The 26,591-nt window shown below is 43.0% G+C and overlaps 6 protein-coding genes across 6 annotated transcripts; 3 read left to right on the plus strand and 3 right to left on the minus strand.

Moving 5' to 3' along the window:
* Positions 1-4,777: 4,777 nt before the first annotated feature.
* LOC108107656 (pollen-specific leucine-rich repeat extensin-like protein 1) lies at positions 4,778-6,575 on the plus strand. Its single transcript, XM_017215242.1, has one exon. It carries the CDS (start codon positions 4,859-4,861, stop codon positions 6,254-6,256), a length of 1,398 nt encoding a protein of 465 aa, XP_017070731.1. The 5' UTR covers positions 4,778-4,858; the 3' UTR covers positions 6,257-6,575.
* Positions 6,576-17,727: 11,152 nt separating this feature from the next.
* On the minus strand, positions 17,728-19,780 carry LOC108107612 (DNA polymerase epsilon subunit 2). Its single transcript, XM_017215182.1, has 2 exons — positions 19,039-19,780; positions 17,728-18,962 (listed from the first exon to the last, which is right to left on the minus strand). The coding sequence occupies exons 1-2, from the start codon at positions 19,742-19,744 to the stop codon at positions 18,091-18,093; spliced, it is 1,578 nt and encodes a 525-aa protein (XP_017070671.1). The 5' UTR covers positions 19,745-19,780; the 3' UTR covers positions 17,728-18,090.
* A 221-nt stretch (positions 19,781-20,001) lies between these two features.
* Positions 20,002-21,724, plus strand: LOC108107521 (solute carrier family 22 member 3). The gene is made up of 3 exons (XM_017215062.2): positions 20,002-20,635; positions 20,682-20,874; positions 20,938-21,724. The coding sequence occupies exons 1-3, from the start codon at positions 20,002-20,004 to the stop codon at positions 21,722-21,724; spliced, it is 1,614 nt and encodes a 537-aa protein (XP_017070551.2).
* Positions 21,725-21,880: 156 nt separating this feature from the next.
* LOC108108216 (ribosome biogenesis regulatory protein homolog) lies at positions 21,881-23,255 on the plus strand. Its single transcript, XM_017216184.2, has 4 exons — positions 21,881-22,092; positions 22,152-22,404; positions 22,463-22,956; positions 23,019-23,255. Exons 1-4 carry the CDS (start codon positions 21,944-21,946, stop codon positions 23,167-23,169), a joined length of 1,047 nt encoding a protein of 348 aa, XP_017071673.1. The 5' UTR covers positions 21,881-21,943; the 3' UTR covers positions 23,170-23,255.
* Positions 23,182-24,734, minus strand: LOC108108217 (glutaminyl-peptide cyclotransferase). The gene is made up of 6 exons (XM_017216185.2): positions 24,610-24,734; positions 24,407-24,502; positions 24,043-24,348; positions 23,771-23,926; positions 23,507-23,714; positions 23,182-23,445 (listed from the first exon to the last, which is right to left on the minus strand). The coding sequence occupies exons 1-6, from the start codon at positions 24,694-24,696 to the stop codon at positions 23,264-23,266; spliced, it is 1,035 nt and encodes a 344-aa protein (XP_017071674.1). The 5' UTR covers positions 24,697-24,734; the 3' UTR covers positions 23,182-23,263.
* A 384-nt stretch (positions 24,735-25,118) lies between these two features.
* On the minus strand, positions 25,119-26,290 carry LOC108107522 (glutaminyl-peptide cyclotransferase). The gene is made up of 4 exons (XM_017215063.1): positions 25,817-26,290; positions 25,653-25,757; positions 25,386-25,596; positions 25,119-25,324 (listed from the first exon to the last, which is right to left on the minus strand). Exons 1-4 carry the CDS (start codon positions 26,288-26,290, stop codon positions 25,119-25,121), a joined length of 996 nt encoding a protein of 331 aa, XP_017070552.1.
* Positions 26,291-26,591: the final 301 nt, after the last annotated feature.

Here is a 26,591-nt window from a genome sequence, read left to right on the forward strand (position 1 = left end):
GGAGAGTCCTTGTTACCATTGTCGAAATCGCACAGATGTTTGGCTCAACGCGAATGCGATTTTGTTGCCCGGGATAACTAGCGACCCTTCTCATTAAAGGGTAGTTTTCATCATTTTCGTACCGCTCACACAGTGGGACTTCCTGCAATTGGAACTTGGCTCTATCTAACCCACTGTGCACTCTGTGCATTCCTAGCTGATTAGATCTGATTTCGCAATCCGATTCCGCCCTGTCAGTTGGAAGGACAGACAGTGAAACAGGTTCCAGGGCAGGGTCACAATTTATGGCACCAGAAAACGTATTGAGCAACTTTAAATGCGGGTCATCTCAGCCTGTAAAGCATGGATGTGGGGTACTCTGTGCTCTGAGGTGGTGGCAACTGGTGGTAATGATGGTGTTCTCTGGTGGTGACTTCGTGGTCGCTTTATTTGTGCAGCTTCGCTGAGCATACGCTGCACATCCGCCTAAAAACGGAAGAATCCGCCAAATGTTTCATGTTTTTCTTATGAATATGTTTTACAAGTTGAACTGAGATGGGTTTTAAAGTCCGAAACTGATATGCCTTTAAAGAATTGTGTATTGTAGGAAATATATTTATATAAATATATTTATTTTTTCTGAAACATTAATAAAAGTAAATTAAAAAGCTTCTTTCATAAAAATCTTAAAAACGTTTCCATGATTAATACGATTTTAATACATTTTCTTTTTTGTTATTATTATTAATTATTTAAAATCTTCCTTATTCCCTGACCCAACTTAATCACAATTCCATTAAGCTCTAATAAGCACCCTGCAAATCTGAAGAACCCCAAGTGGATGTTCCTGTTCCAGCTCTTCCGGCCGACCCTTCTGGCCCACTTGAAGAGCTCTTGACATTATGGTTATCCAGCAACCAAGTCCAACACTTGGCAACTGTTGCGAGTTCTGTTTGTGTTTTACGAGTTCGAATTGTGTGTTTGAGCTGTGGAAAATATTGCCACATCGGGACACATAAATATTTATGCCGCATTCGATTGAAAGCTTCTCAAGCGTAAGCATTTTAGATAAAGTCCCAGCCGCCGCCACCCACTCAGGTGCATTTGTAGCATCGTTGGCATTTTGCATATGACAGCAGAAATCGTTTTTGTGGCTTGATTGCGAGCGAATGTGCGTCTCAAACTGATTGGACCGACGCACAACAAGCCCGGATGGAATCGAATCGGAATCGACATCGTCATCAGCCGATTTGTTAACCAAAACAAGGGCTCTAATCCGACTAAGACCTAACCGGAGGCAACCGCAAGAATTCACCACCATCACAATGCAATGGATGTTGGCCCTCGGGCCTTGTTAGAGCCAGAACGTACGACCCTTCATTCGCGCATTTTTAATCCGTTTAAATGAATGACAGTCTAATTGGAGGATTTGGAAAAACTGGAGGACGAACCCAGAGCCAGACGGCTCCTTAATAGTGACAAAGTCCTTGCCATATGCTTCGAAAAAACCACATGTTATTCACGGTATTTAAACAAACAGCAACAGGGGCGTTCTACGCTAGGAACAACCCTCCATATACTCCAGTTCCAGATCCAGATCCAGCCCTCCAAAGCCCATAGTCCTCCAACCCTCATACAATTAGGTTCTCGCCCTGCTCACGTGAAATCCAATTCGAATTTTTATTTAATGCGCGAAAAGCACTTGATTGGATCCAGAGCAGGACTCGAGTTTTAGTTTACTCCGCACTCCAGGGACTCATTCCAGAGGGGTGGCAAGTGAAGGACTCTTGCAGGATGCAATCTGTGTATCAAAACTCTAAGGAAACTTCCACTGCGACAGCACAACACTATCGCACTGAGCAAAAAGGATTCAAGATTGTGTTGCAGCAGATCGGATTTCATTTTTTAAAACCAGTTTAGGTGAAACTCATATGTAGATATATCTATAATTATCATTTAAGATCTACAAAACCTTTCAACACATTTAAATATGGTCTTAAAACCCATTTAAGATAGGGCTAAAGGGTTGAAAGGTTAAAACAATTCCTAGTTTATCCATTTTTTCCAGTGCAATGTTAGATTAGAGTTCCAGGCAGCAAGAAGCTGTTTCCTCCAGGATTTCCACACAAAGCACAAAGATTACCAGAGACAGGCAGCACATTAACATCAACCTAGGCCACAATCTCCACAGAAAAGGTGTCTGCTGTCTCCGGAATAAACGTAGCCCAGCTCTACGCTAAAGTTGAAGCAATTAGCATTTACATTTTGCTATCTCCTTAGCAAGGATAATTGAAACGCGCTGAGGATGCCATGGCAAGGCATAAGGAGCACGTAACTGTAGTCTAAACTCTATTCAGAAGATTGTCATCTTAGTTTTTAATTTGCTTCCTGGGCCATTTCCTTGCTTCCTTCCATTTCCATCGGGCTTGACTTAATCACACAAAAGGCAATTTCACGCCTTTTTGCGCTTTGTCTCAGCCTGACAAGGGGGGAATCACTTTGTCAGTTGGCAGTTTGATGTATCGACAGTCGCTAAACCAAACAACCAACCCACCTAAAATTCCAACCCCTGCCTCAATGACAAGCCAAAATCTTTTAGTTAGCTTTCCAGAGAGATCAGCAGGGGTAGATAAGTCTTTGGGTTTTAGTGGAAATTTTGTGCTCGATTTGTATAGCGGAGATTTGCGTTAATTTCTTCAGAAAATATTTGCGTCAATGGTCCAAGGATGTGATTGGCATTTTCACTTGACTTCAATTGTGGACACGTGCCACATATGTGGCTAAGCAGTCTAAGCAGGGGTAATTCATGGTGGCAATACGAAATATATTGGGAAAATTGGTTCATATTAAGATAAGGTGATAAGGAACGATAAGAAATGAACAGTGCTATCTTCGCTTTTATAGGAAAATTAAGTAAAGTAACAACCAACTTGTTTCCTTCTTAAATTATAAACAAATCTTAAATTTTCCCAAAGTTTTAACAAATCATCAAATACGAAAACCCCATTATTTATCACTTTAAAATCGCATCAGCTTATGGTTTGAGCTTGGATTGTTCGATCGGTAATTAATTAAACACAAACTAAACAATATTTTTAATGAAATGGCCATGGACGAAGGCAATCATGTGTTTAATATTAATTTCGCCGACAGCCAACATGGCGGCCAAGCGAATTATAGGCTCCAGCACACACTCCCACACACACACACACTTGGCTGGTTGCCATAAATATTAATTAAAAATGCAACTCATATGGCAAGTGGAACAATTAGCACCTGAAAATATGCAAACATTAAATTGCCACAGCAGCAGCAGCAGCAGCAGACAAACAACAGCAACAAAAACTGCAACAAAAGAAGTGCAATTTAAATAAAATATACATGGGCAACGTGTATAGCAAACCTTGCTCACGACTGGCCATAACAGACACATATTTTGTCCTGGCAATGGCCACATCCTCATATCCGGTCTGCCAGGATCTAGGGTCTAGCCGGGCAAAAAAAATAAAAGGGGAAATAAGCGGGGAGTTGCAGAACGAGACGGAAAACGAACGGAAAACATTGCACAATTTGCTATTGTTGCATGTGTATATTTACAACTGGACATTTGCCACTTTTTCCACATAGAGCCAACTTAACTGACAAATAAATATATTTCGTTTCGTTGAAATCTTTCGGCGTTCAACAGTCGCCTGCAAAGCGGGGGAACCCCAACGTTATATTGGGTGTGTGTATGTGTGTGTATGTTTGGCAATATGTAAAAGCTACGCGCAGCATATACTCAAAATCCAAACCACCAGCAGCAGCAGCAGCAGCAACAACAACAAATGCAACAAACACAGCGACACAAAACATGGCCACATATTCACACAATCTCGCTGGCGCTGCTAAAAAATCGACAAAAACAACCTGTTCGGAAACACTTGCAACAAGGATATCAACGCCAGCAGAGACAGGGATAGAAAGGCTAGAACGAGAGGCCGTATCCTGCCATATTTTTGGGGTGGGTGTGAGAGGCAGAGAGAGAGCCAGAGAAAGAGAGTACGGCCAGGACCAAGCGCCGCCTCTTTTCGGAAAAGTTATCAGCACAGTGAAAGTGCACAGTGGGCAAAATACTATAATTGTGGGGCAAATATTAATGTAATTTTGAGACAAATATTTTTTAAAATTGTTGGAAAAAACTAAAACTTATTTAAAGTTTCATCATGTGATGAGGAATCCTATTTCGAAAAATGAATAATCAAAGTATTTGTCGCAGTTGATAAATTAAATTTTGATTGATTTTAATTGAGGTGCCCATTTGTTTTCAAAAATAAATCATAATTAACACAAATGTATAGAACCCACTGTACCATTGTATCACATACAATACCTCAGGGTTTTCGAGCAAGCCAACCTGGCCGGGGATGCCAGCCAACCAGGACTCGTCCTGGCCAAGGCTGGCACAATAAAACCACAGAATATGTTTGCCAACTGGGAAAGCAGATGGACCGCTGGAGAGGCGGAGTATGGGCCAGAGACAGAGAGGGAAAGCCGCTAATGAAAGAGAAGGCAAGCGAGAAAGAGAAAGAGCAGGAACATAAGGGTGGTGACGACTGCTCTCTGCAGGACCTGAATCTGAACAGACTCCGAGCAGAATCAGGACAGATGGGCCAAGTGCCGCGAGTGCGGAGAGTTGCCTTTTTCCCATTTGAATGGGACAATATGAGAATACGAGAATTCCAACTGGACGCGGTGGTTGGCAGCGGGTACTTAAAGAGGAACAGATTGCGGGCGGCCAGCAGTCGAAACTGGAATTTCGAATCGCAAAGAACTAACCCAAGAACGCAAAAGCCACACCAAAAGCCCAGTGAAAGTCGAAAAGTGTTTGAAAGTGAAAATGAATCTACTCATGGATAGCTTGCCGTCGCATGCGAATCCCGGCCAGCGTCGCTCTACGCCGCCCCAGCACGCCGAGCTTAGGATCTCCACATCGCCACAACAATCTCCCCAGCAAAATTCAACGACAAATCACAACAACAATAATGAGACACCCACATCACCAGCTGGTGGAAAGACCACTCTGAAACGAGCCTTTGATGTCGCCTTTCTGATGATGCCCGATGAGCGGATCAAGCAGAAGCAGGCCGAGAAGCAGGCACGTCTCCAGGAGGCACTGCATCATCATCACCATCAACAGCAGCAGCAGCAACACCAACAGCAGATTAGTCACTATCCCACAGATTTGTCTCCTCGAGGAGCTCCTTCACAACCACCATCCCCGGCGGCATTGGAGTATATCAGTCTTTTGGAGGCACGCCAGCGATATCCTCAGATCAGCATTCGTTCCCCGAGGGTCTATGATGATCCCAGTGTGATTATACCCCTTGTGGATTCACCGGAGGCCCCGTCAACTTCTTCTCCACCACCGCCCATGCGAAGTGCTTTCACCAAAGTCGCCTCCTCGTCGCTGTCCACTGCATCATCTTCTCCATCAACAACTTCCCGAATAGAATCACCCGTGGATGTTGGAGCCCCACCTTCGAGCCCCGATCAGCTAAGCTGTCACTCGATGAGTCCGCCATTGGTAACGCCACCGCCAAGAACAAACAGTGGTGGCCAGAATCCAAATCCCCTGCCAGCCAATCCCATTGTGTACCACAACTTCCGGCCGGAGTATCAGTTCAACGGCGCCTTCCAGGCGGTCAATCCAATGCAGGCCTTGCAGGCGCAGCAGCGACTCAAGCAACAGCTGCTTTATACTCGACCTCCTGGACCGGGGAATCCAAATGCTGGAGGAGCTCCTATGCCAGGAAATTCACCACCTGGACCACCGTCGGAGTTTCTTCACGCCTATCCGGGATTTGCTCCGCCACCACATCCATTTGCAGTGTCTCAACCTTTGCAAAATCCGGCTGCAGCTGCCATACTCTCCACGCTGATACCACCCACTCTGGCATCCACCTTTACACTGACCGCTCAAAACGTATGCGCCAAGTGCAACATAAGTTTCCGGATGACCAGCGATCTGGTGTATCATATGCGATCCCATCACAAAAGCGAGGTGGCCTGCGATCCGAATCGCCGCAAAAGGGAGGAGAAACTGAGATGTCCCGTGTGCCAAGAGACTTTCAGGGAGCGTCACCATCTAACCAGGCATATGACTGCCCACCAGGACAAGGCCAGTGATCATCAGCCTCAGCTGGATGACTCATCCTCTTCCGCCGGAGATAACGAGATCATCAACGTGGTCGGAGGAACACCACCTGGTCGCAGAATGGGTGGCATGTCCAAATGATCGAAGCATTTCTTCGGATATTTTTAAGGCATCATCTCCCCAAAGAACCCGTTGGTTTAACCCATAATACCCCGTTTTCGATTGTGATATTAATTTTAGTTTCCCCCACGCTCCGATTTCAGTTCCCTTAGCCTTAAATGTAGTGCAATTTGTATCTTAAATATGTAACTCGATCTCCCTGTATCTCAATAAATTCTCTGTCTTATGCAGGAGACCCGAAAGGGTGTCTAGTTTGATCATTGTAAGATATTATAGTCATCATAAGTTGCAGATCTGCTAATATTAGCATTCAATGTGTGGCTGAATGTTTCAATAAAAATCTAATTGTTATGCCAATCCAATAATTATGAAGAATTTTTTACTGAACTTTGGGTTAAATGTTTGGTTTTCATAAATTATGAAGAATTTTGAAACTGAACTTTGGGTTAAATGTTTGGTTTTCATAAATTTTTCATTACCTACTTAGTCAACTAAGAAACCAGAAACCAGATCTTAAAAGAAGCCTTGGCTTCCGGATTCAGCAACATATGGAGTTCTTGAAACCTTACCAAGCAACCAACCATTCCGATTATGAAGGTGAGCAAAAACATAGGTTCCCAGGCCCAGAAAAACCACTAAAAATCCACGGGCACCAGACTAACATACGCCATGAGAGTAGAGTGAAGAATATGTTCAACTTGTTAGCGCAGTCAAGCTTAGTTGCAGGATTCATTTTGGCTGCATGCAGCAATTAGATGCGGCCACAAAAACTGCGACGCCGACGCAAATGAGCTGGGAACCGAAATGGTAACAAGATGAAAGAATACTCTGGGGTTGTCCGGAGGCCAAAAGGCAGTCATTCGCCCAGATGCCGCGACGAATACGACGAGATCTAGAATAACCCATCATCATAGAGAGCTCGTGCAGTTTTTGGCGAAAATGTAATTCGAATTTCAATATTTCCACACACTTGCCAACCCTCCTGAATTCAGTTCCCATGAGCCTCGAATTTGTGTAGCATGGCGAATTCCTACAAAGCGCAACGAATTCCTTGGGTGGTGGCTGCTCGCCCCTAGAGTTTTCCTTGGCTCGTTGCTGCACTCAAATGAGCCACATCGAATTGCGTTGATTTAGCGTGGCCAAATCCTGTTAGCCCCGTGCCACAAAAGCCAAGCAGACATCCAGGATTCTCACAGGATGTCTTGCTGCCTTATCGACTGATGTATCAATTGATGGCATCGCTAAACGGCAAACGTTCTGCTCCGATCCGCTCTGCTCATTGTTCCCATGATGGGATTAGCATTTTATGGCTTTGTGTTCGCTGCTTGCCACTTGATAAAGACATTTTCCCTCGCTTCATTCACATGGGTGGAGTGTGGGGGGAAAACAATTGCTGGGAAATTCAATGAAGTCAAATTGGTGGGGTGCTTAAAGGTAAAGAGATACAGATAAGGTGGCTTTTCATGCTCAATATACGCTTAAGGTATGCACCTTTATTATTACTTTCATATATATTCTGATTTCTATTCAATTTCGAGTTTAAAAAGATATAAAATCCCCATCTTCTCCAATCTTCTTGGTAGGATATAAGTTAGAGACACATCTAGTCTTATATCATTTCCCATACTAAGATAAAAGCCCGTTAAAGTCATTCGCTATGATTTATTTCATGCATTTCCCCAATGAGCAATACAAGCTTCCTTTAAAAAACAATTACAACTTCCGACTTCCACGAAAACAAACAAGCGACACCCATATGAGCTACCATTGCCGTAAAGCGAACACATCGTCAAAATCACATTTCCTCATTTCATTTACAAGAGGCCACAGCCACATCCAGGATGTAAAGATGGAAGGACTACAGACAGATAGTCTTATGGCAGCCACTCACTCAAAAGGACGCCCAAGGCAACCGCAGTTACCAAAGCGAAGGCAACTTCATAATAAGCCCCATCATCATACTGCTTGGGTGCTACATAATAACCGCCATAATCACATTTCATATTTATCACATTTTTACGCCCACGCTGGTACAATCCGGGGATACGGGAAATCCCATTGCGCAGCGACCTGCGCCGCTTTGTTTGCCTCGCAATTTGACCGTAAATAAATTGCCTGCTCATTTCGTATAAACGGTGGTTCGGGCCCCTTAGTTAACCATCCAGCGTCCGTCCAATCCCCTTGGCTCAAAATCGTGTTCAAATACGTTTAAACACAATGCAAATACCGTTATAATAGCAGGAGCAAGCAAAATCCGACAGCTGGAGTAAGCCTGAGCCCTGGGCTTTGACTCCGCCCCATCATCACCATCATCCCCCCTTAATGGCTCCCCGTGCGTATGAGTGATTTCCACTCATCTGCGCTTAAAAGTATGCAAATGCCATGGCACGGAGTTGCCGGGATTGGAAACATTGCCGGCGGAGAGGAGTGGGCGTGTCAGGAGATGACTTTTATTACATTTTTGTTACGACAACTGGGTGCCTGGCCAAAGTGGTTTTTAACTGCAGGCAATTTAATTTCCACTTGCTCCCAGTTGTTTATATTTCCACCGCAGCCAATGCAACCCATTTGGAGTGTTTGACTACTGATTAGCACTGTGGTTTGGTGAGACTTAACCAAATTAAGTAAGCTTCAAAATGCTAATTCGTTATAAAAACATTTTGGATAACATTTTGGAAAGTTCTGAATGAATTGAAAAGGGTTAAATTAGCCCAAAATTTTGAATTTACTATGTTCTTATCTCTGATTTTGAAAAATTGCGACATGAAATATGCTCTTCTCAAACTATATTATCAGAGAGTATCAAAAGTGTATGAAGTTTTATTTATCTTAAAGTTGATCAACGAAAATATCATCGAAGCAATTTGGAAATGTTTTCGGCAAAGGCGACACTACAAGAGCCCCTGAAAAACTGACAGCCAAGCCGCTTAAACTTTGAACTTTGTCATTTCAATTTTCGCCAAACGGATGCGCTTTGTTTCAGGCCACATCCACATCTACAGCTACGGGGAATGGAGAAACAGACACGGTGGATGCTGGGTAGCTGGATAACTGAACTGAGCTGAGAACGAGGACGAGGATGAGACTGAAACTCGGGCCGAGGACATCCATGAGCCAGCCGGAAACATTGAGCCTGACAATGCGACTTTCATTTGCCGAAACTGCGGAGGAGCTCAGCCATTGTTTTGGCCACGGACAGGACAGGCTGAAGGCCTTTACGGCCACGCCATTCCCGTTGCAGGAAGTTTTTCATGCGCCATGACACTTTTTGTGCGCTCTGCGGTGGCCATTTTGTGCCGTGGCAGGATACCTTTTGCCCAGGAGGCTCCATCACCATCTCCAGCTCCTCCAGCTCCTGATCCAGTTCCATTGAAATTTTCGAATATTTTTGGAAGCATGGAAGCTGTTTGCCATGGCCAAAAGACAGGCGGCGGCTTACCGCACAGATATATATATAACCAGGAGCTGGAGCAGGAGCTACCACGTCCTTGCACTCCATGGCCGTGTCCTGGCCGTAATTTATGATGTGCGCTTCCCTTTCGCTCGCTGGCAGTTGGCAGTTTTTAGTTTCGCTGTTCGAGTTCTGCGGCTGTTTTCTGCTGTCATAACTTTTGGCCCGCATAATTAATAGTTGTAAGCCGCAGCACAGCCACTGACTTTTTAGTTGGACCGATGCACAACTTTTATGGCAACGGATCCTGCGAGCGTTGTTTGCTCAATTAACTTAGCAGGTAGTTAATTTTCCAAAAAGCCGCAAGGCAACAGGAGATCCCCATTGGGTTTGCGGGTTTTTGGGTACTTGTTGTGGGTGCTAATTGATTTACGAGGGAATGTTTCTGCGGTTGCCATTTAAGCTGACTTTAAGTGTTGTTCTCTATCACTCGAAGGTTGTTCCTCAATCCACTTTCCTCTTTAGTTTTGGTTTCTCGGGTTTATTGAAGCATGAAACGCATTTGAAACGCAGTGAAGTTTGAGTAACTGGAAATACGCAATAAGTTGACGCGTATTTGATATTTCCCCACTTGATTGTTTCAATTAAATAGTTTTCTTTATATGTTTCGTGATGAAAATAATCCAGAAACTGATGTATAAGCTAACTAGAAACATTCAAAACTTTGCAATTTTAATGATAAATGCTACAACCTTAAAACTTGTTTAAAAACTAGTTTGGGATGTTGGATAAAATTATAGATTTTTGCTGAAATTATTCAATGGCTAAAATTAGAACTCATCCTAGAAGATAGACACATTTCTAAATCGTTTGCCATAACTTTCTGCGACACATTGAAATCCTGGCACCATAAATACTCAACGAACCCCAAAAACCATTTAATTAAGTTAGCTTTTATGGCTCGTAAATCAGAGAAAGAACGTGGAAAAAACACATATTCAACATTCGCCTGTTCCATATTCAAGTGTGTTGAAGCCCCCATTGGTGGCAAGGTGGCGTTTGGACCAGCAAAAACAAAAATTCTCGCCAAATAAAATAAATGGCATAACCAACGCACGACGCTGACCATGTTGTTTGCTCCCAGCTCTTAATGCACGATTTTAATTTGGAATATTCTCCGGGACAGAGACTGGGTCTGGGACTGGACTGCATATGGGTGTATACATTATGAAATTATGAGCATTAAAATGAAGAATGGCCACTTATCTAAATTACACCATGTGTGGAATGGGCAATGGCACCGTGGGGTTGCTTGTCATCGAACAAGTGACACACTGCCCGGGGATAAACGTTTGCCGCGATCTCTGGCTGGGTTAAGCACACACCAGCCCATATATCATGGCAAATATGCTGAGTATATGGAAATGTCGCCGCCAAGTGATAAATGAAGCACAAAACGGCAAAAATGGCAGCGATACAGGCAACGACAGGGGCACACACATATGCCAGGTAAAAACTGTGGAATAAGAGCAAAAACTGGTAGGAGAAACCAAGTAAGTCACTTACATCCTTGGCCAAATCGTGTTCGCCCTTCTACCCAGAAAAAAACACGAAAGCCAACGCGCAAATATGTCATTTGACATGCTAAATATTTTGCCAGCGACTTCAGCAACACAAGGTAAGTCGCAAAAAATCCCACAGCAAAGCAACATCGAGTATACGCCAAGTAAGACAACTGGAATATAAGTTAGGGTTATATTTGTGGTTGAATATTTATGACTTTTAATGTAGGTAAAGACTTGTGGAATATGAAAATAGGAAATTGTTTTGGTTATCGATTATTTAGTATTCAGATTACATTCTTGGGACTTTAAGTTAAAGTCAATAAAAAGAAACGCTTAGTTGAAAAATAGGACAGTAATTGATTTATCAGGATAGTAATTGATTTATCAGTTGCATTCTCTTTCAGACAGCTAATGGGCTACCATTATTTGGCTATCTAAATAATTTACGATGAAAGCAATTTCCACAAACATATAGCCAAAAGAGAAGAAGTTTTTGTTTTTAATAGTTAAAAGTTGCAAATTTTTAAACATCGCTTCGCTGGCAGAGAGATAAGAAACAGGTTCGCCAATAAATATTGACACCATTTTGTGTTTATAGAACTGGAATCGAAGGGCCAAAAGAGTGGGGGAGTTGGCCAGATAACGGTGGCTATAATGTCTTTCCCCAGACAAAACACAAATTGAAACTGAAAAGTTTTATTTTTCTTGCTTCTCATAGGGTAAGGGCGAGCGAAAGAGTGTGGCATGCGTATCGTAAAAAATAAAATTATGCAAATTTTTATTATTTGATTATGCAAATGTTCGCGCTTGACGACCCTTGGCATAAGGACGACAATATAGCCCCCCAACTCTACAGCTTTTAGCCCTTCACCATATCGCGGGTTTGGAACTTCCGCTGAAAGCATGGAAAAGCGAATAAAAAAGAAGAAAACGCGACAGTTAGTTGGCCACTCCTTCCCTTCTGACCCACTACTTGGAGTAAATTTGAATTTTTTGCCGGCGATTCAACGAGAGGAGCCCGCAAATGCGAGGGGGGTATAGGAGCATGGTGGGGCGCCTCTGTGGAGCATTGTCATATGTGGTTGGAAATTTTGAATCTGTTTGCGACCTCTTCGAGCGTATCCGTTTCCTTCTGTCGCGTGCGTTTCCCATCCCAGCACGTTTTTTCCTTTGCCCCTTTTGCCACATTTTGTCGCACTTGTCGTATGCGTATTTATATTTTCCCTTGTTGTGCTTTATATTCATTGTTGTCTCTTTCCCGCTTCTCGCGCGATTTGAATCTTTTAAGTGAAATATTGTTGAAATCATTTATGCTTGACTGGGCCAGCACTTTTGGGGGGCACTGTGCATTTATGGCTGCGTTGGAAGTACGCCGTTCCACCTCGAACTCCCTAATTGATAAACACGACTTACTCGCGCAGAAGTCACGGAAAATGAGTTTAAATTTGGGCACAGATAAAAAACGCCAGGAAAAGCCAGAACCAGAAAGTAGATAAGGCTTGAGCATAAAGTTTTACGAGTCCTGGCTTGTAATCAGTTTGAATAATTACCAAAACGTGCTTATTGCTCAGGGAACATAAAAAAACAAGGCAATTGGTTAACCAAGAAACCGGGAATGTACTTAATAAAAGTTTAGAAAATAAAATGATAAAATTTAAAACAATTTCTTAATTTATGGAAAAGAAAAGAAAAGAGAAAAGAAAGAAACTCTTTCTAAATCGTATAAAAACTTTTCCAATATCAAACCATTCCATTGTCAAACTTGTAAGCTGTCAAGCAAACAACTTCCACAACTAAATACCACTTGTGGACAAAAAAGTACACGCCAAGTTAAGAGGAAACCCATCAATCATCTGGACAACAGAACATAAATCAAGCTGAGAGTCAAAGAAAGAGGTCTGGCTTGGCCGCCGGGCAACTATTGATAGGCAGTTCCCCATCAGCTTGATGGTCCATTCGCCGATATCCGGCTTAAGCGCCACTTCCAGGAAATACCATAACCGAAATACACAAAGCCCCAAAACACAACCAGTTCTATAATAATAATAAAACAAAATGCTTAGAGCAAAAGAAGAAGGAACAAGGAAGTCGCTTTTGTGGTGGCAGTCTGTTTATTTACGCCGCATTGTATGTAGAAACTTACATATGGATGTGCCTGGAGGGCAGCGAGGAGCTGGAGGATCCGCAGAGAAAGGGGCTTCCATACGGCGGGGCACACATCACACATGTTGTTGCGAGTACACACGTATGTTGCCTGCAAGCGATAGCGTCGGGACGTCGCCATTTTTTTTGTTTTGGCTGCCGCTCCCTTTTTCACTCGCAATCTTGGCCAGCAATCGCAGCCGGCACATATGTGCAATCATGTGCAGGCCACCCGTTCTCCGGACTCTTCAGCCCCCCAATCAATTTCCTGTCTCGTTTCAACAGCTCTGTGGCGACTCCATTTTGGGATTTGCCATTGGCGCTACGCCGAAGACCGCCCCTTTGTTTCTCAGGCGCATGTCCGGAATTTCCATAAAGTATTCTCTGGCCCTAAAATTCTGTCGAGCTCGAATTTCGAAGAGAGAGAGAGTCCAAATCTGACACATGGAGCATTCCCAACCGCATCTGCTTAGTGTCAAATGGGAGAGCCAGCGGATGGCGGATGCTTTTTCAATCAAAAAAAGCCCAGATAAGATAGAGCTGCCAGTGCAAGCTGCACTTGTCAAACTCACATGTCCAGGAAATCCCAACAAGAAATCATGAGAGCGTTAAATTGAAACTTGGGATTTTACGCAGCTTAAGTTTTTTAGCAATTACAATAGAGATCCAGGGAGGCAAGGAAGTGTCCGCGGGTGGGTAAAAATGATAAACAAAACAGGCGCTAACACTTGTCATTCGGTCGCCAGGAATATGTCACCTGTGCCGGTCGCATCCCAAACCAAAAATCCAAACCAAATTCAATCAACACACTGGACATATACCACCCTCATCTATAAATCTTGGTGCCCGTTCGTTCTAAAAAAAAAAAAAACAATCACGCATAAATTCCTATTTATGGCCCGACCATTTGAACCTTTTTGTGCGAGCCAACCTCATCCTCCTCCGGCAAAGAACACACAATCAAAAGTCGATTAGCATTCAGGGCAGGGCGGGCAGTTCCCATCCCAGCTTTTGGAGGACCAAACAACAAGCTACAAATAGGCAAGCGCAGGTAATCGCATTTCGAATTTCAGCTACCCATTTTTCCAACCCCCTACTCGTTCGGAAAATCTGCTGAAACACAATGAAAATATTTCGCCATGTTCATTGGGGGTGGGAAAGGGGTTTAATACGGGGATCCTTTGGTAACCGAAACTCCCCCTCACCATCTCCTTTTTTGTGTGTGTGTGACAAGTACAAGCCACTTGTGCGTTGATGATAATTTTCGAACCATTTTTTTGGTGGAGGACTGGGAAATGGGAGCTGGAACCCGGTAGATATATCCCTGAAATCGGCTTATGTCGCCTGTGCCATTGTGTTGACACGGCTGCAGAAGTGGGGCTTTTGTCTTGCCGCCCAATGGCCAGTGAATTCGAGTCGAGAGTCCTGCCCAACCAGGTGATTTATGCTGAGTTTTAATTTAAAAGCAATCAATTTTAAATATGTAACAGAAAATAGTTCTCAGCAAAAGAGATAGGCTTAGGTAGGGAATTCAATTTATATTCTTTAGAAAATTGAGAGTTTAGAGAGTAATACCTAAAGTTATATTAAAGTTAGTAGTGCAAATTTTATAATTCAATTGAAATTCTACCTCAAAGCAAGCGAAGCATAAGAAATCGTTTAGAAATCCCGAAAGGACAGTAGTTAATAAACCAAAACTGGCAAGGTGAGTGGTTGTTGCCAGAAAAATCATCATTAGGATCATTAGCAGGAGAGCTTAAAATGGGAAATTCAATTATGTCAAACATCGTGGTGTTATCTAGATGCATTATCCTTGGCTAATGAGCCGCGCTTAGCCGCGGATCCTTATCGGGAGCCAAGGAGCCACCAAGGGACAAAAGCCACGCAGACGTAAATGAAATCAATTAAAATTTATCACATGGCAGTAGTAGCTTCATTACGACACAAAAGAAGCAACCGGCAGCCATGTCCCCAAGGTGCAATTCGTTATCCATTCCAAGGACAATGGCGGTCAGGATGCGGCTGCCTTGTAATTTGTCCTGCCGCCGCAGACTCCCATAGACAGTTGTTGTTATCGGCTTAAGGAAGACAATAAAACGGCGTCAGCGTCGGCGTTTGTCGCTTTAAATAATAAAAACATTTGATTTGCCAACTTTGGCACGTGGCAGGACCTCTGCTGAAGAGTCAGGAGAGTTAACAATCCCGGCTGAGAATGCGCAAGCAAATCGCAGATAAAGCCAACGCGTAAATTAATGGGCGGCACGTGTCACTTGCTGCTTTGGGATTGAGTCGAGCTTTGGGATTGGTTTAGATTGAATTGGAATGTCTGGACACGATGGGTGGTCCAAGGCTTAACTTTACATCATGTGTGGGAGCAGCTTATGGCTAGCAAATTATCGCCTCTATATGATGCCTAGTGGTGACCCCCAGAGTGTTTGCTCTGCGGCTGATAATTGAGGCGTAAATGTCGGCACACGTCCGGATTCCAGACCGCCGCTCGTCCGGGGCTTAAGTTGATACATTGTTGTCATATTCATGGAGTTTATGGACCGGATTTATTCGCCATCCCAACATCGTTTACTCCTTTTCCCGAAGTGCACTTCGCCCAGTGTTTTAGTGTCCTGCCACAGCGCACAATGTTGATGATAACCCTATCAAAATGTTGAATGCCGGGAGCAGCTATAAGGATGCAGCTCATTGTCGAGTCCGTAAAAAGTTAATAAACCCTTCAAGTATCAATGGCTGAAAACAAAAGAATGCGTCCATAAACAAAGGCGAGCTTTTGATTTTCCAGTTGACGTTGTGGTTTCAAAGAGCCAAGCGAAACCTTTGACCATATGCGCTAAAAATATTGCTATATTTTTACGCTAGAGGGGACTTTTAAAATGGCATTATATAGTCATTTAATATAGGAAGTATTCCCCTTTAATACTCTATAATATTTAAATAAGACTTGCTTGATACTCTCACTAACTTCATATTAACAATTCATCTTACTAGTAGAGTCTATACCCCTTTGAGTAAACCACAAATAAGCATATTTCCATATTCCCTCGAAAGGGTATCAAACAGCGAACAATTAAAGCCACCCCAGTTAAGGATATTTATCCAAATCAAAATCACACCACCAAGTCGGGGATTACTGGATGGATTTGCAAGGGACGTCTGGCATATGGCCACTTGGCAACACCAAAGAATCAGCCAAACAAAGCGAAAAGATGGGTTAACAATTGTCAAATAACCACAGGACATGCACATGAGTGCATAGCCGTTTGATTGCCAAACATGTGTGTGCGAAAGGATAGCCAAAGGTGGGATACGATGGGCCAGTTGCTTTGATCCTTGATTGGACTCAGGCCACTTGGGGGCGCATCTGGTCGAATGATTGATGGCCAAGACACAGATTCCGAAATTCCGCATCAGCGATTGCTTTAATCGAGTCCCGAGCTTGGAAGAAGGGAAAAGCTTCAGCTCCAAATTAAATGGTGTCAACTTTGCGGGGAGGACACCATAAAAACTGATGACCATAACAGATAAAATGTTTTTTTATGTTATTGCCTTGAACTGCGACCAAGCTGCAGAGGAACCGCAAAACAATATTTAAATTTCAAAAGTTGCCAGTGTTCCAGTTAAATGAAGCAGAAGCAAGATTGTTGTCACAGAGAAAACATTTTGAATCTGGGTTCTTCCATTGAGAAGCTGAAAAGTCAACATAAAAACAGATAAAATAACAGTGGAAGTACAAGTATTTAAGCTTGCAAAGGGACAGGCTAAATATAGTTAGCACTTATTTGTGACCACGCCCACCAAATCCAATTGACACTCATGGCGGACACATTTTGGAAATCGATCCCAGGGACGTGCGGCACACAACTATCCAAGTTGCACTCATAAATCATAAATCAATAGGAGAAAAAACCCTCCAAGGCAGGAAAAAAACCTCCCCCCTTCTGCGATTGACCCGGCTAATGATGTCTTAAAAAACGATTCGGCAACCGGTCATGTGACAGCAAATGGGGGCCATCGATGTCCTCAGGTCAAACGCATTATCAAAATTGCCGTTTCAGCTGCCGAGGAGCTGCGTGCCAGCCTGGGAAATTGAATTTCCACGACCCTAAGTGGACAGCATCGGGCAGAGTAACAATATTTTTCCAAATCGGCTTTAAGTCATGAAAAGTAATAGACAACCCCCGGTTGCCGTAAAAAGCAGATTGCGAGACGCGTCAGCCAGAGAGCCAGGAGACGATTGTGGAACACATGCTGTGCGCATATGATGACTGACGACGGCGATGATGAGGCTGGGCCGCTTATCACAAGGGAACAGGCACACGCAAAGTTTGGCGAAAATCCTAGAGGAGCTTTCTGGCCACGCAACATGTGAAGCCGTAGGATGATAAGCCCCGAAACATGTTTATATTCAAATCATTAAATAGCTAGGCTTTTACAAAGTATTCGGTAGGCTTAAAATCATATAATATGTTAAGTTGTAGATGGTCCCGGGCGAGACTTTCTCAATACGAATTTTTGAATAAATCTGGAAGAGTAGTTTCTACGCTAACATTTCACAATATAATTATAAGTCATAAAAAACATCTGAATAAGAAATTACTTCAAACAAATTTTGACTGCCACGTTTTTAGAACACATACGTCAAAATTTTTTATCATATTACCCAATAAAATATAATACACGACAAGCGCAATAAAGATACAAATAATAATTAATAATAAAGTTATAGTTAATTACCTATATGATAACTACTCCACGTCATCCGGTATCTCAGAGTCCTCAATCGTTCGTGTGGCAGGTATATACACTTTGAAAGCAAACTTTGACTTGACAAAGGATCCGGTATTGAGGACAGTGCAGCCGTGTTGACTGCTACTGAAACTCTGGCAGGAGTCACCCATGACAATCAGATCTGGCAGTGGATACAGCCACAATGCTGGATCGTAATCCCAGTGCACGGGCATAGCAATCGGATGAATGGGTACCAAATGACCCTGGCACACAATTGTTCTGGCAAAATGCTGCTCGATCTGTGATGTGTCCTCCGGGAAATGCAACGTATTTCGGCAAAACTTGGCCATCAAGTCCAGTCGGCAAACTACTATTTGCTGGGTGCAGTACTGCAGACGACAGGGATTCGTGGCCAGTTGCGTGCGTGGCCATGTCTTCAGCAGTCCAGCTGCCAGACACTCAGGAATAGGAGCACGTGGCAAAATATTCGGCGCCGTAGGATCTTCGGATGAGGGAACGAGTATCAGATCTGTTTGCTTCTTCAGCTGCTCGCAGCCAGCGGCCAAGCCACCCAACGCATCCAGGTGATGCCTAAGCTCATGATGATTCCTTGTGCTGGCCGTGAAAGGACCCATAAGCACTATAGCCTGTGGCGGGCAGGAGTCGTAGCCCACAAAAAGCTGACGCAGCTTGTCCATAACCACGGGCAGATCCAACCGTACATCGGATAGGAATACTATAGTAGTTTCCGTATTGGTACGCTCCAGTTCTTGCAGGCGAGGAGAGTACTTCAGCAATTTGGCGGACTCACCGCCCCAGGTGTTGGCGGTACCGAAAAAGGCACGACTGCTGGTCGCTGGTTCTGCTGGTGGAAAACCTAAGCCATCAACTGAGGGAATATGAATTATGAAATTATGAAAATGAAAATGAAAGGTAAAAACGGCTACATTTTTTTAAATAATTACCCTTAAGCACACCGTTATTGTAGTTTCCCTCTGCTAAAACAAAGCACCCCTCGCAGAAGAACCCTGCATGAAAACGGGCTCCAGTGAGATCCAAGTGGACACAACCAGTGGGATCCTCTACATAGAACTTGCCTTCCTTCAGCTGGGTAAGCAGCCCCAAGACGACGGCCTCCTTCATCGTGGAGGTGGCCAGAAGGTTCTCCGCAAATTGAAGCTTGAATTTCTTGGCCTGTGCCTCAGCTCCAACACCATCCTGGATAACAGCGGGAGCAAACAAATCATGCCGCAGTGTTTTCTGGAGTAACATGGCATAACGTTGCTGCATGTAGTCTGATTTCATGCGAGGAGCGGTCAGCAACTGGCGAGGCTGAGTGTCCAATTCGAACTTCTTAACCCGCTGATTGTACCGAAAACGGGGTACTGTAAAAGCATTTATTAAGGTGAAAACCGTCTCGCCTTCATCCAATCCCACCCTGTTAAGTTCATTGATGGCCTTTTCCAAAGCGGCTCGTTCGACATGAGGCGTCAGTAGCTTCTGGCTCTGCAAATTTTCGGTGATCACCGTTAGCCACTTGTCCCGTTCGGCGGAGTCGAAGGGCAGCAGCTGCTCGGCCAGGTAGGAACTGTTCTCGGAGCGAATCATAAAGCCACATAGCTTAAAGGTGTTTGTTATTCGTTTCCTCAGTGGCAGTAAATCTGCATCCATTGTTATTGAAGTATTTCGCGCGCAAATTAGTGATGACACTTGGTAAGTCTATATGCTTATCGATAAATTGGTGTGACCGGGAACGAGAAAAGAAAAATTAACGCACTGAAATGGAAAAATACTGCATATGATCGGTTTACTGGCGGGAAATGAATTCGGTTTTAAAAATATGGGTTTTTATTTTGAGAGTTTATTTTTTAATGATAAGTTGGCGTTTTTAGAGTTTCCATTTTTTTTATAAAATATTTTGTGTAGAAATGCCTCCCAATGACTGTGATAAATACGATGACATTCTGCCGTTCATCGGAGAGTTTGGTGCCTTTCAGAAGCGAATGTTGCTTTGTATGATGCCAGCCGCTTTTTTTTTTGCTTTTACCTACTTTGGTGAAATATTCATGATACTGGAGCCTAGAGATCACTGGTGCAGGATTAGAGAACTGGAGGATTTACCCAAAAAGGAGCAAATTAGTCGAGGAATTCCAGAAAAGGAAGATGGCGGCTTTGAAAAATGTTTTATGTATAAAGGTCCCTACGACTCAAATAAGACCAACATGATAAGGACCAAGATTCCCTGTAACAATGGTTGGATTTATGATCGCAACGAAATGCCCTACGAGTCCATCGCTATTGAGTACGATTGGGTGTGTGATGACAAAGTCTTTGGCACTTACAGTGTAGTCTCCTTCTTCGTGGGCTCTATTGTGGGTTGTCTTTGTTTTGGATACGTCGCCGATCACTACGGTCGCTTGGTGGCTTTATTCCTGGCCAATTCCTGTGCCATGACAGGCGGTTGCATTAGTGCAATGTGCAAGGACATTTACTGCTTTGCTGCGAGTAGATTTGTAGTTGGATTGGCAATGAACAACTGCTTCGTTCCCATTTATATTCTAAGTGAGTTTCTTTATTTTAACTACTACTAGTATTTATTCGTTAACAGCTTTGGAGAACGTTGGCAGCAAATATCGTACTCTGGTTGGGAATCTAGCACTAACAATTGCTTTTACTTTGGGAGCCTGCACTCTTCCCTGGGTTGCTTACGGTTTCAAGTATTGGAGGTATTACGCAATGACCGTCGCCCTTCCTATGGTATTCATGATTTTGATTAGCTTACTACTTCCTGAGTCGCCCAAGTTAGTTATTTTTTATATTCTCATCCAAAATACAAATCTCTTTAAAATTCCTTTGATTTTCAGTTGGCTTATATCGGTGGGAAAAGTTGATAGGGGAATTGAAGTCCTAAAAGAAGCAGCCAAAACGAATGGAAAAACCGTTTCCGATAAGGAATGGTCTGAGATGAAGGAATGCTTTGAACTCAATTTCGCCGCCGAGCAATCTCGCAAACAATACACCTGTCTGGATCTCTTCAAGACCTTTCGCATGTTGGTTGTCATGACGATATTGATCTTTAATTGCATGATAGTGGCTTTGGTGTACGATGCTCATGTGCGGGTGGCTGCATTGTTGGACACCGATGTCTTTATTACCTTTTCCCTTTGCTCTCTTTTCGAAATCCCTGCTGGAATTTTGCCAATGATTACAATAGATCGATTCGGTCGCAAGCCCATTATGTCAGCCGTTATGTTGTTCTGTGCTGCATCCAGCCTTTCTGTAGGCTTACTGAAAAGAAAATGGGATAAAGTGATATTGGCAATTATAGCTCGATTTTTCGTAACAATGGGTTATAATATAGGTCAACAGTGGGCCGCTGAAATCCTGCCGACTATTTTACGTGGACAGGGACTAGCTCTCATTAACGTTTTGGGTAGCTGCGGTGCTCTTCTATCCCCTATAGTCCTTTTCACCCGCCACTATTACCATTCTTTGCCGATGTTTATAGTCGCATTACTTTCGGTGATTGACGGAGTAATAGTGATATTTCTCCCCGAAAGCAAGGGAACTGTAATGCCTCATACACTGGAAGAAGCCGAAAAGCGTTGGACATTGCGATGTAGAGATCGTAGAATAAATACAGATCAATAAAAAATAAAATGTTGAACCTTGTAATTTAAAATAAAAATATCGCTCACCATACGATAAGCATTTAGCCAAGTTTCACACCATGGTTTGAGAGTGGAGTAGCCGTTCAGTATTTTCTTATGGTATTTTTAAAAGTATTTTGTTTATTAAAGTACGGTCACAATAGACAGCACGTGTACGGGGAATTGAATTGAATTTTGCTTCGCTGTTTATTCCCACAAAATGGATGTTGTTAAAGAAGTATTAGCAAAACACCAAAAGGAGTTGGACAAATACAAGCCGATAACAGTTGAAAAGCATCTAGAATGTCGACTGGACGTGGGAACCATGTTGATCACAGATCCCAATGATTTCGATGACCTGGAATTAAAGTATGCAATGATTCCTGGCGGATTGCCGATTTTTTTTTACTGAATATGCTTATTTTCAGGAACAACAAGGAGCAGTACCTGACCGCACTGACACGGGAGAATACCCAACTCCTTATTAATGAAATTTGGAAACTACCCACCGAACGAGTGGACGAGAGCATTGTGGCCAAGCTTCCGGAACCTACAACCGTACTACCCCGCCTCCGTAAACCTCCAGGTCCCCGCCCGCTTACCAAATGGGAGAAGTTCGCCAAGGAGAAGGGCATCAGCAAGAAGAAGAAGGATAAGAAGACCTATGATGAGACCATGGATGCAAGTTTTTTTCCTTTTTACCTCACAGTAACCGTACTAATCCCTACCTCACCTACAGAAATGGGTACCTACATATGGCTTCAAGCGCGCCGAGGCCGAGAAGGCCAAGGATTGGGTTCTGGAAGTGCCACAGAATGTCGATCCCAATACGGATATGTTCCAGAAAAAGATTGATCTGCGCAACGAGAAGGTGGCCAAGAATGAGATTCAGCGCATGAAAAACATTGTGCGCGCCAAGAAGATCGATATGCCGCGCAGCGGTTACCTGGGACCTGAGGCTGCTTCCTCCAGCCAGCTATTAACCGCAGTCACCGTGGCGAAATCCTCCACAGCTTCTGTCGGTAAATTCCAAAACAAACTACCCAAGGAGAAGGAGGCACGAGGTCTGGGCATCAAGGAATTGATCCCTGGTGGCAAACGAAAGCAATCGCATATTTCACAAACGCCCGAGAAGGAGGCCAATCTGGATCTCATCAAGAGCGTACTAAACAAGAAACCTAAGTTGGATGTCAGCAAGGCGATATCAATGGAAAAGCGCGATAACCGCTTGGCGTAAGTTAATTCACAGATTATTATGGAATTGAATTTACTAAATTGAATTCTCTCTTCAACAGACGCGAGGCAGAGGGTGAAAATGAAGGCAAAAAGGGTAACAAGAAGCCCAAGGGTAAGGGCAGTCGCAAGGCGGTGGGCAAGAAGTCGAAGGGCAATCGTGGCCAGAGAGCTCCGGGCAAGAAGGCGCAGGCCGGGCGCAAACGTCGCTAGGAATATTTACAATTGCCTTAGGACATTTTTTAATTAACAAAAAAACACTTTACACTTATGCTTAATAAATCTTATACATAAGACAACCCAAAAACTAAGTTCGATAAAAACGTAAATCCACTGGTGACGTGTGCCTTTTAAGATATTCGTAGACAAAATTTCGGAATATACGGTTAAAATTGCGTATGGACGGCCAGTGTAGATTGGCGGCATTATCTCGAGGTGTGTGCCAAACATCTGGGAAAGGAGTGGCCACCAAGTGCAGCACAGGAACATCTGAAAGAGAAAACATAAGATTTTGTAATTATAAATAGTCCTAAAGCAACTCAAAACTTACTCTCATCTAAAAACGGACGATGATCGTCATCGACTAGACCACCGCTAACTTGACTTAAAAACATTTTGTTATTGCCCTCCAGCTGCCCAGCAGTGCGCAAAGACTTCTCAATCTGCACAAGACTGGAGTGCAGTCCATGTGTGTTCTCATAAAAACTCGAGAACTTAGGATTCCGCGCCCCAATAAGATCCAGCAGCACCAGCACTTCCTGTTATTAATTAAATCTTAGCAAGCTGATAATTCGAACTAAGGTCATTGACTCACGATTCGATCTATATTGCGTGGAGCAAGTTGAACTTGGCCGCTAGATTGGGAACCACTGCGGGTTTTGGCCAACTTTGAGGCCAGATGCTTTGAACCATACACGGAGTCGGCCTCGGTCCAGTCCTTAAAAGCCTCCTCGCCATCGAAGAATATGAGCTAAAGAAGTAGAAAATCAGAATTTTATGTAAGTCATATGGCTGTAGTTCGAGGTTTACGGATGACTTTTGAGCCATCAAGGTCTGATATCATGTCTAACAATGAAAACAACTTACCATAAGTCCCACGTCGTTGCGATTGCGAAACTCTTTCTGCAGATACCCACTCAAGGTCTTGGCTGTGTTCAGCAGAATGGCACAAGGCACAGCGGAATCTGTGGCTCCCACAAATCCCGGATCATTGGGGAAGTACTTACTGTCGTAATGACAGGCTAGAGCTAGAAAATTCTGAGCTTGGGGATTTATAGTACCCACAACATTGGCGAACGTAAGCTCTCCGAGAACTGGAACTCGCTGCTTGAATTCATCCACTTCCGTTTGGAAGCCAAGGCCGTTCAGCGCTTGAACTAGGTACTCGCGCACCTGTTCGTGATTTTATTTTTATAATACCGAATTATTTATTCCAAACTTTATCACCCACCTGTTGGTGTCCCCGACTACCAACGACGCGTGGCACCAAAATGGAGTCCAGGGTGCGGTTGAAATGGACCTCATCGTCGCGCCACTGGGATCCAGTCTAAAAGTTGTGGTAGACATAAGATGGGTTTTTTTTTTAACTCCACTATCTGCTATTGCCCTAGTGAGTCACAATGGTTTTGATTGTTTTTAGCGGGGGAAACTTACGTTTCTCGTTGGAGCTTGTTGTTTTGAAAGCGGGAGGAGGAAGAGCAGCAGGCCGGCTGCGAAAAAAAACACGGAACCGATCCCCATCTATACGCTTTGAAGCTTGGCAACGCACTGAAGCGCGATCGACGCCAGAAAAATCGATCTATACCGTAGTTTTTGTGATTTCGATGCTCATGACTTTTGTTTTCGTTTTCCGTTGCCTCTTTGGTGGGCAGAATCATTTCGAAAGCTTTGGTCTTCGGGTCAAGAGAGGTTTTTTAAGCTGATCATGTTGCGAGAGTTTTTCGTACAGCTTTTGATACTACGGTCGTTAGGGAAAAGTTCACAGTGCAATCTCGATTAATTGCAGCTGATAAAAATAATTACTTAATTATTACAGTTTTAGTAATGATTCAATCTTCTTAACCGTAGAAAGCTAAACATATTCAAAAGAAATGTAGATGTAATATAAAATAATAAACATAAAAATAAAAAGACTTAATATTTTAAATATATTTACACAAGGTTTAATAATCATCTAAATCATAATATGCACTAAAAGTATCCTTCATATTCGCATAGGAATCCCATTGTTCCAAGAAGTCGTACACAAGTTTGCGTATTATTTTGATCATATTGCGAATTGTAGGGTAATGTAAATTATCTACATTATCAGCTGCCGTGTAAAGGACCTTAGGTAATTCTTGTGGAGCCAGATGTAAAACTGCCACGCCTGGGGAAATATAGATGTAGATTATTTTGCAAGATAATGCTAAACAAACGTGTAACGTTACCCAGTTCACTAAATAGAATATGATCATCAAGGATATCATGGTCGTATCGTTTTTCGTTGTGGAACAACACATGGCAGTCGGTCAATTGTCCAGATTTTCTTAATTCCTTTTCTATGTCGGTTAGCAGATGGTGCAGGTCATTGGTGCTTTCAAAGTAGCTCATAAAAATTTGGTTCGGAGCTCCGATATAGCTAAGGGTTAACACAACACCCTACAAAGAAACAAATTTATATCTATGAATAAAAGTTATAGTTTTGACAAACTCACTATATTCTGCAAAGGTATAACATCCGTTTCTATAAAATGCCTAACTCCAGTGAGTCGATCCTCGTCTTTGGAAGTAACCGAATTATGACCATCAAAGAAGATAAGCTTTAAAAAACATTCAAAATCTTACATTGTTAAAACATATTCACATTTTAGATACTTACAGCGAGACCCATATCACTTTTTTTGGCCACCTGTTCCCCTAAATACTGTTGTAAGTTTTTGGCCACGTTTAGGAGAATGGCACAAGAAACCGCCCCTTCCGTCGCTGAATGGAATTCCTTTTCCTTATTTAAATCCTTTGGCATTTTGCTATCGTAGTGGCAAGTTAGCACCAAAAAGTGCTCTGCCTCCATATTCCAAAAGCCTACCAAATTGGTGAAGCTAGCGCCTTCATGAAAGTCATACCGTATGGTGTTGAAACCCAAATACTGGAGTTCCTTCTCGATAAAGTCACTAACTTCGGAATGTCCTTGACTGCCTACATATCGAGGCTTCAGTAGTTTCCATAAAGTTTCATTAAAGTACTCTTCATCTTCGAAAAAAATAAAAGGTTGCTTCTCAGCAGCCCAACGCAACAACGTTATATTAAAGACCATATATACCACGGTCAAGAAGAAAGCAATCCTGCCAAACATTGGGCTGAGGTGTTTTCTAAAGCAACTGGCTAAAGCAAATAAGTGAACTTCTGGCTTAGCCATAAATGTTCTCAGAATTTCCCCGTAACTAAAGCATTCGTCATGAAAATTGGCACTGTTTATTAATTAGAAAGGTTTCACAAAACGACCGTTCCCAGAATCAACACTGCAAGTGCTCCCCTTGAAAAGCTGTGATTTTCTAAAAAGTATTTTCTAAATAAACCTTAAAAAACATTCTTATAAAACATTATAAAACGTATATTTATGCAAAGGAATCTTAGGGTACTTTGTATGATATCAG

The sequence above is a fragment of the Drosophila eugracilis genome, unplaced genomic scaffold (assembly GCF_018153835.1).
Source record: "Drosophila eugracilis isolate 14026-0451.02 unplaced genomic scaffold, ASM1815383v1 contig_2088, whole genome shotgun sequence".
Taxonomy (NCBI): Eukaryota; Metazoa; Arthropoda; class Insecta; order Diptera; family Drosophilidae; genus Drosophila; species Drosophila eugracilis.

Excerpts from the sequence above, each read along its gene's own strand:
- LOC108107656 (XM_017215242.1), top strand. The coding sequence starts at position 4,859 with ATGAATCTACTCATGGATAGCTTGCCGTCGCATGCGAATCCCGGCCAG.
- LOC108107612 (XM_017215182.1), bottom strand. The coding sequence starts at position 19,744 with ATGGATGCAGATTTACTGCCACTGAGGAAACGAATAACAAACACCTTT. Across the intron at positions 18,963-19,038 it reads CAATAACGGTGTGCTTAAGG|TTGATGGCTTAGGTTTTCCA; the intron begins GTAATTATTTAA and ends ATATTCCCTCAG.
- LOC108107521 (XM_017215062.2), top strand. The coding sequence starts at position 20,002 with ATGCCTCCCAATGACTGTGATAAATACGATGACATTCTGCCGTTCATC. Across the intron at positions 20,636-20,681 it reads CGTTCCCATTTATATTCTAA|CTTTGGAGAACGTTGGCAGC; the intron begins GTGAGTTTCTTT and ends ATTCGTTAACAG. Across the intron at positions 20,875-20,937 it reads CTACTTCCTGAGTCGCCCAA|TTGGCTTATATCGGTGGGAA; the intron begins GTTAGTTATTTT and ends TTTGATTTTCAG.
- LOC108108216 (XM_017216184.2), top strand. The coding sequence starts at position 21,944 with ATGGATGTTGTTAAAGAAGTATTAGCAAAACACCAAAAGGAGTTGGAC. Across the intron at positions 22,093-22,151 it reads TTCGATGACCTGGAATTAAA|GAACAACAAGGAGCAGTACC; the intron begins GTATGCAATGAT and ends GCTTATTTTCAG. Across the intron at positions 22,405-22,462 it reads CCTATGATGAGACCATGGAT|AAATGGGTACCTACATATGG; the intron begins GCAAGTTTTTTT and ends CCTCACCTACAG.
- LOC108108217 (XM_017216185.2), bottom strand. The coding sequence starts at position 24,696 with ATGGGGATCGGTTCCGTGTTTTTTTTCGCAGCCGGCCTGCTGCTCTTC. Across the intron at positions 24,503-24,609 it reads AACAAGCTCCAACGAGAAAC|ACTGGATCCCAGTGGCGCGA; the intron begins GTAAGTTTCCCC and ends CACAACTTTTAG. Across the intron at positions 23,715-23,770 it reads CACGCAATATAGATCGAATC|GAAGTGCTGGTGCTGCTGGA; the intron begins GTGAGTCAATGA and ends AATTAATAACAG.
- LOC108107522 (XM_017215063.1), bottom strand. The coding sequence starts at position 26,290 with ATGTTTGGCAGGATTGCTTTCTTCTTGACCGTGGTATATATGGTCTTT. Across the intron at positions 25,758-25,816 it reads AAAGTGATATGGGTCTCGCT|CTTATCTTCTTTGATGGTCA; the intron begins GTAAGTATCTAA and ends TGTTTTTTAAAG. Across the intron at positions 25,597-25,652 it reads TTATACCTTTGCAGAATATA|GGTGTTGTGTTAACCCTTAG; the intron begins GTGAGTTTGTCA and ends GTTTCTTTGTAG.